The sequence below is a fragment of the Tyto alba genome, unplaced genomic scaffold (assembly GCF_018691265.1).
Source record: "Tyto alba isolate M040663 unplaced genomic scaffold, T.alba_DEE_v4.0 Super-Scaffold_39, whole genome shotgun sequence".
NCBI lineage: Eukaryota > Metazoa > Chordata > Aves > Strigiformes > Tytonidae > Tyto > Tyto alba.
The window spans coordinates 7527800-7537629 of record NW_024881314.1 but is presented as its reverse complement, the minus strand read 5'-3'; the positions used below and the strand labels follow the sequence as shown (position 1 = coordinate 7537629).

At 49.0% G+C, this 9830-nt stretch overlaps 1 protein-coding gene across 2 annotated transcripts in view; it reads left to right on the top strand.

The window, feature by feature from the left end:
• Positions 1–2310: 2310 nt before the first annotated feature.
• HID1 (HID1 domain containing) overlaps positions 2311–9830 on the top strand; it is a 31932-nt gene continuing 24412 nt past the window's right edge. Inside the window, exon 1 of one of the 2 annotated variants that reach the window (XM_042802397.1) lies at positions 2311–2572. In XM_042802397.1, coding sequence (XP_042658331.1) covers positions 2507–2572 — 66 coding nt within the window. In that variant the 5' untranslated portion in view covers positions 2311–2506. The remainder of the gene's footprint in view (positions 2573–9830) is intronic. The other variant, XM_042802398.1, reaches the window with a different exon arrangement.

Sequence of the window (9830 nt, the reverse complement as noted above, 5' to 3'; positions counted from 1 at the left end):
AAACTCTTACATATTTCTGAAGGGTGTAAGGACATTAAAATTGAGGGAGACGAGGATTTGTAGAGTTCTGAGGAGGAAATGTGTTTGTTACATCCAAGTGAGTTCAGTAAAGGCTTGGGATTTTGGTACTTGCTTTTCAGTTTAAGGGAATAAGGGCTAGAGAAGGTGGCTTTTCTCCTACTTGCTAGTGTGGAGTTTGGTCTGAGGGGTTTATTTGTGCTTGGCAGCCCTGCTGTCCATCAGAGACTCTAAGGTCCCAATTAACTCATGTGACAGTGGGTTTAGATGACTTTTTTTTTTTTTTTCCTTTCTCTGTGATGGAGTTCCCTGGTTTTATACTTGATTGCATTACCTTGCAGTGGTGCCTACTGAAAAGGCAATATAAGATGTTTGCGCAAGAGCAGCAGACTGTGCATACAGAAAAGATGGGATCTGTGTCAGAAAACTCTGTCCAATCCAGCAGTGACAGGCAGCTGAGAGCTCCTGGTTGATTAAAGTGATGGCTAGTACTCAGCTCTCATGTACAGCAGCAGAGGAGATAAAGGACGAAATAAGAGAGAAATTGTAGGCAATTCCTCTCCCCTTCTCTCCTCACAAATCTCCCTATTATATCTACATACTCCCAAAGTTCATTGACTGCCTGGAAAATCTTTTGCCTTAATGCAATTGCAGACCAGAATCAAGGAGTCTCTTTTAACCTGACTTTTATAACTCAGCAATGTTAATCAAACACTTCTGGTATGTCTGAGAGAAAGCCATCTCGGACTGGTTCCTAGATCTTTTTCTAAGCAATTTTAATGTAGATCTGGGAAATAAATCTTAATTTTCTCATGCCTGTCGGTGCTGAAGAGGCATTTGGGCAATGTCTTTAATAACAGGCTTTAACTTTTGGTCAGCTCAGAAGTGGTCAGGCTGTTGGACTAGGTGATTGTTGCAGGTTTCTTCCAAGTGAGCTGTTCTGTTAATTGTGAAAAATAATTGCCTGTGAAAAGTATTCAGATCCTAACAAATACATTATTTTCATTTATCCGTATAGTGTAGCCATACCTGAGTGAGTGAGTGCTTGGATGAAAGGCTCTAGGCTGTTTGGCAGCAAAATCCAGGTGACGTGATTTTGTGAAAATATTTTTTTTTCCTGTAGGTTTTACAAGAACATCTTAGATCTGACCTGTCACTCGATATAATCAAACATTGGTGATTTCTGTACAGGTTATATGCCAACAAATGAGAATTCCCACAGTCTGCCCCAGCTGGGGAGTCAGCATATTGCTTTCCTTTGCAAAACGATTAAATTACTTCATTTCCTCTGAAGAAAGGAGGTTTGCAGAGCTGAGCATGTGAAATGTAACTCAGTGACGCCAAAGAGACCCGCTTGCAGTTTGTAGAGCTGCTCAGTGCAGAAAACAGTGACAATAGCTTCAAAGGTAATACTGAAGCACCTCAAACAGCTGCTTTGAGGTGTTCAGTGAGGGCCAGATCTTGAATTCCCAGTCCTCAGGGCTATAAAACATCCTTGCCTTGCAGGTGGGTAGAATTTCATGAGGATTAATTGGCCAGCACCTGCAACGAGCTTTTTATAAGGTGTTTGCCCAGGGTGCTTGTTATAAGCCTGCTTGCTCCTGGCTTCTTTCAACCCAGGACGAGGGAGAGGCTGGAGCCGGCTGTTCCCTTGGAATCCCGCTGCCCATCCCGACCGTCCAGGCTCGGGGCCAGGCTGCTGAGAGCAGCCGGGCTCTCCGGTGTTGGAGAGACAGAGCTGTCATGGGGCTTGTGCCTGAGAGCAGCTGAGCAAAGGGGCTTCAGGGCACAAGGGCTGCAGGCAGAGGGGAGGGAGAAGGGGGCAAAAAAGGGGGAGAAGGCAAAGGTCGGGGAAGAAGGGAAGGGGGCAAGATGGGGGGAGAAGGTAAACGTTGGGGAGGAAGAGAAGGGGGATATTGGGGGAGAAGGGGGCAAGATGAGAGGAGAAGGTAAAGGTTGGGGAAGAAGAGGGCTATCGGGGAAAGTGAAGGGCTGAGAAGGGGGAGGAAGCTGAGGCCAGAGGGGACAGTGAGGAAGGACTGGAGGAAGACAGTGAAATGAGGAAAGCTGTGCTCTGCCACGGGCACTGACCGAGAGGGGAGATAAGGGAGGGTTACAGGGGGAGCACAGCCATGGGGAGCGATGTGTGGGTGGGAAGGGGCGGCAGATGGAGATGCGAAAGGAGGGGAGGTTGAGGCAACGGGAGGAGGAGGAAGGTGCCGGCGGGGCGGGATGGAGGGCTGGCGGCGGGGCCGGGGAGGAGGAGCCGCGGCCGTGGGTGGAGGAAGGGATGCGGGAGGAGGGGTGGGAGAGCCGGGACCTGCGAGGCCGGGTTTGACAGGAGGGAGGCAGGCAGGGAGAGCCGCCGGCGCGGGGAAGGGGGATGGCGGCAGCGGCGGCCCGAGGAGGGGAGGTGGCATCGGCGGTGTGAGGGACGGCTCTGCCCGCTGCGGCCGGAGGCCGCCGCTCCGCCGAGCCGGGCCGCATCATGGGCAGCGCCGACTCCAAGCTCAACTTCAGGAAGGCGGTGATCCAGCTCACCACCAAGACCCAGGTGAGGGCCGCCATGTCGGGAGATGGGGTGGGGGGGGGCGCCATGTCGGGAGATGGGGGGGGGGGGGAGGGGGCGCCATGTCGGGCAGCAGGTGAGGTGAGGGGGGGGCGCCATGTCGGGCAGTGGGTGAGGTGGGGGGGGGGGGCGCCATGTCGGGCAGTGGGTGAGGTGGGGGGGGGCGCCATGTCGGGCAGTGGGTGAGGTGAGGGGGGAGCGCCATGCCGGGCAGTGGGTGAGGTGAGGGGGGGGCCGCCATGCCGGGCAGTGGGTGAGGTGAGGGGGGGGCCGCCATGTCGGGCAGTGGGTGAGGTGAGGGGGGGCCGCCATGTCGGGCAGCGGGTGAGGTGAGGGGGGGGCCGCCATGTCGGGCAGCGGGTGAGGTGAGGGGGGGGCGCCATGTCGGGCAGCGGGTGAGGTGAGGGGGGGGCGCCATGTTGGGCAGTGGGTGAGGTGAGGGGGGCCCGCCATGTCGGGAGCCCTCCGCTTGCCTTGAAGCGCGGTGTCCCCCGGCTGTGAGGGGCGGGTTGACAAGCCCCTCTCCCCGGCCCTCCCCGGAGACAGCCCCGGGGCTGAGGGGAGGGGGCGGACGGGTTGCTGCCCCCGCAGCCAGACCCTGGTGAAGGGGGCTGGCGCGGGTGCCCTGTGCGTGAGCCCAGGGCTGCTCGCTGCTGGGGCCCCGGGGGGGCTCGGGGAGGAGGTGACAACGCTGCCGGGGGCTTTCCGATGGCTGGCTCTGCTCCGGGCTGTGGCGATGAGGCCTTCCCTTGAGGCTGGGGAGCCGATGGAGGGGTCTGGGCAAGCTGGTGCCATCCGCCGAGTCGCTGGTCTGTGGAGGGGCACAAGTAATGCCGTAAGGCCGTTTTCTGCCTCGGGGCACTGGCCTGATCCTAGGGACAGCATCGGGTCTGGCAGGGCTGTGCCTGTGTCCCGGCACTCACCACCTCTGACATCTTGTGCTTTGCTAAACAGCGTCCTGTGGTAGGAGATGCTGCTGTCATAAGGGGTGTCCAGAGCTCCTAATGTGTTCAGTGGCAGGTTTACATCACCACAAGGTTTGCGGATACCCCCTTTTCTGTATCTTATTTCCCCTGAATAATTGGTGTGGAACCTTGCCCTGTTTTTGGGTAAGTCAATTGAAAGGGCTGCTGGCCAGCTGTGCTGTTGGGAGAGCTTTTTGTAGTAGCAGCTTCCATCTGTGACCTGTGAAATAATGATTCATTTCTCCAGGCTGTAGAGGAGAAGGAATTAAATGAAAGGAAGTCAGGACTCTGTATAGGGAGGGTGGTTGCCTAGAGGTCTGACAGATGTTGCACATGTCCTGGGAGCTAGCTTAGTTCTTAAGTTGAGAGCCCAGTAGTGGCAGCACACTGGCGGAAAATCAGTAGGCTGTCCTTCTGTCTAAGAAGCAGAGGGATTTTGTTGTGTTGAGAAATCGCATCTGAGGTTATTCTGAGTTACAATGGAGAATTGCTGTTACAATCCACCTTTGGCAGTGAGGGAGTGACAGCTGCTAAAAAAACTTGGGGGTGGTGGCAGAAAGATATTTAATGATGGGGAATGAATTCAGAAGAAAAGGGTGTGGATGCAAAGGGGTAAAGGGTAATATGAGAAAATCCATGAAAATTCAAGAGTTGAAGACTAGGACTGGGGAATGAATCACAGATAGTAAGTGTGGAAGAGCCTTTGAGAAACCATGTTTATACTTGCTAAAGCAACATCACTTCTATCTGCATTGCACAGGAGTGGCTTTTGTGAACATGTTCTTAAAAACCTCCAATTGTGTATATTCTACAACATCCCTAGGCAAACAGAGGAGTGGATGAATTAATGTTTTAAGGGATTCTTCCAGAGTATCTTCTGGATGCCAAATGGTTCAGAGTGCTTTCAGCTTTGGACTGACCTTCCTCCACTGGGAAACATGCTTATAAAGTGAGATTGGGGGGGTGAGGGAGATCAAGCCTATAGGGATCTTCTGAATCTGCTGTTCACAAAGAAAATCCTGTATGAGGCAATCTTTCACATCGCCAGCCAAGAAGAGTGTGCCCCTCCCCTGGTTTATTGACGTGTGTAATGAAAGAAGGTTCACTGGGGCCCTGAATAAAGGAAGGAGAAAAAGCTTCATTCTTGGTTGTATTAATTTCACATCTTTGTGGCCTAGGTGAGACTAACTGCCATGTGGAAAAAGGGTGGGGTGTTGGCACTCCTGTATTTACATACTGTAGAAGGGCACTGGTGTTTGCTTGTGCAGCATGCGTGACTGGACTCTCCTTGAGCCTTCCAAGCTCCTACCAGCAGCAAGTTCCATGTAACTTCCTAGTCTGTGAGACCCTGGGTACAAAACTGGGCTGCAATGATGGACAGAGTCAAATCCTTCAAAGTTATTAGCTCAAAATATGCTTTGCTTCCTCAGTGGCATGTTTTCTTTTTTTCAGCATTCTCCTCTGACATTAGGTAGCTGGACAAATAGATTTTCATCAAATCATCGGTAACATGAAACTGTGAGCTTAGTAATGCACTATGTGGTGTTTCCTAAGGCTCAGATGGAAGGAAGTGGTTGAGCAGAAAGCACTGCTCATGCACTGGTGGAGGATCAGAGTTGGCACTGACATTAAATTTTTCTTAAAAATAAATTCTTATAATCTCCAGGCTTTCGTTAATTAAAAAATAGGAGTGTTCCTGTATGAATATTAAAAAAAAAACAAAAAAAAATCTGTCGGGAACATAACACTTGAATGCATGTGGAGCACAGAACTTGAAAGTTAAACCAAGTCTGGACACAAATGTAATTGACTTAATTGATTTTGTAATTGCCAGAGAGAAACTCTGAAAGTGTAAGGGTATTAAAAAAGAAAAACCACTTCAGAACAATTTTAGTGATTAAAAAAGGGCAGTAGTACCAGAAAGGAGGAATTAGTTTATGCTACAGATATGTATTTATAATCACACATGGCAAAATGGGCTTTGGGATTTTTAAATGGTACACATATATTGGATTACACTGCACAACTTTAAATTGATAGGGTCCACCCTTTTAATAATAAACCAGGTGTGCTTTGTCATAGAGAATGTGTGAGTCCTCCCAAATTGCCCATAAAAATGCTGTCTACTTAACAGGTGAAGGGAAACATAGATTGTGAGTATGAAAACCAGTCAGTGGCAGAACAGGGACCTGAAGCTGGGAGTCTTAACTGCTGGGGAAACACACTTTCTTTTCTCAGCCATTTGGCAGTTAAATGGTTCCTGCAAGCAACAGACTGAAAGATAAGAAATTTTGATCTTGTGAACCAGCTTGTTAGATTTTAATGCTAACTATGCCTCTAATTTAAAGAGACAGGAAGGATCAAATAGGAGGGACAAACTCCAGGCCTTTCTTTGTCCCTGATGTGGAAATGCAGTAGTACAACAGGCTATTAATTTGAGCCTGATAAAAGTTCATCTTGTACTTAGAGAGGTTGGTTTCTGGTAGCCTGTTTCTGATAGTATTCAGGCTTGACTTGAGTGTCTTGAGTATCTCAGGTTGATCAAAAGCAAAATTGTTGTCTTAAAAGCAAAGCTGTAGCTAGCAGTTCACACAGCTGACTTCTGTCTTAGGCTTTCCCTGCCAGACTTCTACAAATCCTGTTTTCCCATGTCCTTTGCAGCACTGTCTCTGCTGTGGGAGCAGAGAACTGGCAGCAGACTTGTGTGGAGTCTCTCTTTGATTCTGCACTGTGCACTGCAAAGATCCTATAGAAAAATTTCCTATTGCTCTGAAATCTGTGTGGAGCTGCTGTCCTTGGCAGCAGGGGTGAAATCTTGCTAGTTATTAACATTTTGAGTAAGTCTGTTCTCAGACTTTCTTTTTGCACAGTGGTTCACAAACAGGTAGTACAAAGGTGTGTGAATTGCCTCAATCTAATCCACTGGCCCTGCAGGGTTGCCTGATCTAGAGCTCAGTCAAGCGCAACATGAATGGCTCTCCGGTAGTTACAGTCCACAGTTTTGCCTTATTTGGGGTGGAAAGGAGCACGCTGCTGTTACATACTATCTGAACTTGCATAGTACTGGCTAGAAACCCTGGTCAGGGATCAAGGATGTGGCTTGATGTCCATTCACAGGAAAAGGAGAGTCCCTGCCCCAAATGGCTCACTACCTTGGCTGGTGGGATGCTCAGCTGACATATTGACAAGAAGCAAAAAGAATACAGTGAGTGATACTAGTGAGTGCTTGCTCCCTTGATTCTCTGCTGATGGTTTGCAGCAGCCTTAGATCTGGTTTAAGGACAGTTCTCTTTAGGGTCCTACTGGAGGAATGGTTGGGAACAGGCACTTGATGTAAAGGTGTAAGTGTGAGAGCTCTTGTTTGGAAGGAGGGTGCCTGAGTTTGTGAGGGATTGTATTTGAAAGAGAAAGCAGAGGTGGTGCTCGCGTCACGCTGGGAACAGTAACGAATGGGGGGAGGCTGTGCCTTGGGACCTTTTCCTGTTTATAGGACATGGTCAGCTCCACTCTCTTTTCCTCTTTCCTGTGACGTACCTTGTTTGCCTGGGGATTGCCTGTTTAGGGCTGTGATTTTTTTTTTTTTTTTTTTTTTGTTTGGTTCAGTAACTGGCAAGATGCTTGCAAACTGAGCATCTTCCTTTTCTGACTCCTACAGCATGTGTGTGGTGTGCTTTAAAGAACCTGAAACTCAACATTTATAACTATTGGGAAATAAAGACTGGAGGTGTCCAGTAGGACTGGTTCCACCTTTGTGTGGCCAGCATGCAGGTGGGAGGTCTTTACACCTTGCCTAGGTGAACTGAAGGTGAAAGTCTCCCTCCTTGCTTACTCTGAGATGTCGCATTACCTCGGCTCTGCCCACTGCGTTCTCAGCGGCCATGCTGTGTTACAGTCATCACATCCCTTTGGTGTGGAGAGCTTGGTTCAGGCAGCAGTGTCGGTTAGCTCTCTAACTTCAGCAGCCTCTGTGATGGGGTGCGTGGGGCATCAGGAGCTTCTTTGCTCTCTAGATATGCAAGTTGTGTTTCCAGATTAGAGTGAAGCTGCTGATCCATCAATTCTTTCTGGCAATGATGAAGTTCTCATTCTCATTGCACCACTAGTGTGGAACTGGTTGTCTGCACCATGCTGGTGGAGCATCAGGCTCTTTCTTATCTGTGCTGCAGCTCCCTCCCCAAAAGAGGACAGGTCTGTGCTGATCTGGAGGATCTGAAGTGGCCCCAGCTCACAGCATTTCTGGTGAGAATTCAGCTTCTTATGAACTATTCTGGTTAAAGCACTGTCAAGGCTAGCTGCAGTGCTGTAGGATTTGTTACTGCAGCATGTGGAGTACCAATGCTTGTAACTAAATCTTGACATTTCCAAATGAAGATATCCATGACTGGGGAGCAAAATTGTTCTAGGTTTCTGTATTCCCTTCTCTGTGAGCTAGATAGAGGCTGTTGAGTGAGCTCAGCATGAGGAAATGGATATCTAGATCCCCAGAGGTGCTGTGTGCAGAATACAATCAGCTTAAAAGCATCCAGTAATGTTCTGTGAAAGAGATTAACATTATGTGGATCAAGTACCTTCATGATGCCAGACTGTTAATTAAAACGGGGCTGTGGGGATGTGAGTGACTCAGTACTGAATCCATGTCCCAGGATTGTACATGGGATACCATCTGTTGATGAGAAGCTGATTTGCTGCAGCTATTAAAAATTAAAGAAATGGTATTTTAGCATAATCTGCTTGCCAAGATGGCAGCCGTGACATTAATGTGGCTGCAGCATCCAGTGTTGCAGCTTGGGTTATTGCTGCTATGCTTCTCTACCTCCATGTAATTTTGGTTGGAGACAGTGTTCTTCAGTCTGTTTTAGCTGTTGTGTTACCATCTGTAAAATAGCAGCTGTGCTCAACCTTTGAGGAAGCCTTGGGCTAGTGGGAGGTAAAGGGATCAGTGTCTGCTGGAGGGAAATGGTTTTCTGCTTCCCCTCTAGATGAGAGTGAAGCCATTATTTATGCATGATCTCCAATTAGCAGCAATTGCTGCTCACTGTTGTTGGTGGGAGTGGCTGTGGCAGACAGCCAGTAGGTACATGTGGCAATTATACATGGGGCTGTGGTACGTGGTTTGAAAAGGGTTGCAGGAAGTGTAGAACGCTTTGTGCATTACATAGACTGGATTCCAATTACTTGACTCTTTTTGAGGAGTATAATTAGAGATGAGCTTTGCAAAATAGTTTTGCTTCCATTTAAGCATTTTATGCCCAGGTTACAGAGAGCACAGCTCCTTCACACACTCAGGAAGCTGAAATTCAGGCTGTAAACACTTGGCTGTTCCTACAGATCCCCTCTGAGGAGCTGTGATCTTGAACCTTTTGGAAAGAAGTTACTCTTCCCTTGGCAAGATGTTTGGTGGGAACTTGCTTTGGTAGCCAGGTGATAAAATGAAGAGGGTTTCAGTGCTAGAGCAGAGTTTAAGATGATACCTAAACACATGTGGGTTTTTTTTCTGGTTTTGTTTTTAAAGTCTGGAGAGTTGTTTGGACTGATACATTGCATGGCTGGAAGGACCAGGACAAACAATAGGCAGCCTCTATGGCACTGGAGGGTTAAGGTAGAGAGCTGCAGGGCAGTAACCTGCTATACCAGTTTGGGGGTGGCCTGCCTGCCCCTTTCACTTTTTGGCCTTCGGGTGGTAGTGACACATCACCTGCTCGAACTCTGTGGCTGTTAATTCAGGAGGTGGTAGCAAAGGGGGAAATGCAGCACTTCTCTGTGTCAGAGCTGTGAGTGAGCTGTTCTCCCTGGAGTCCCGTCTTAGCTGCATTTAGAAACAGCATAGAGCTGGGCAAGTTTTCTTGCCTGCTACGGCAGAGCTGGGAGTGGGCAGGAATTGTTTTAAGTTAAACACACGTTCGTTCATATTTTTGCCATCTGACATGGTAGACCCGCCCATGGTGCTGCTTATCACAGTCAGTGAGAGCTGCTGTTTCCTTTAGAGCCAGTGCATGTCCCAGGCAGGAGGCTCCTGCTCGCCCCAAGCTGAGGGCTGGTGTTGCTCAGGCAGATGGCTCTTCTGACCTGCCGAGTGTGCCACCACACCTCAGCATGGCTGGGGAGACTCCTCTGGAAAAGCTTCCATTTTCCTCTTCTGACTGAAATTGTGGATCCAACTCTTACATGCCTATTTATGCCAAGCAGTGTGAATTTATCCCACCTCTGTTGTAGCTGGACCCTTGGGCTGGATGAGCGCTCCTAGCCTTGTTTGGATGATGCCTGTCTCTTGGCAAATA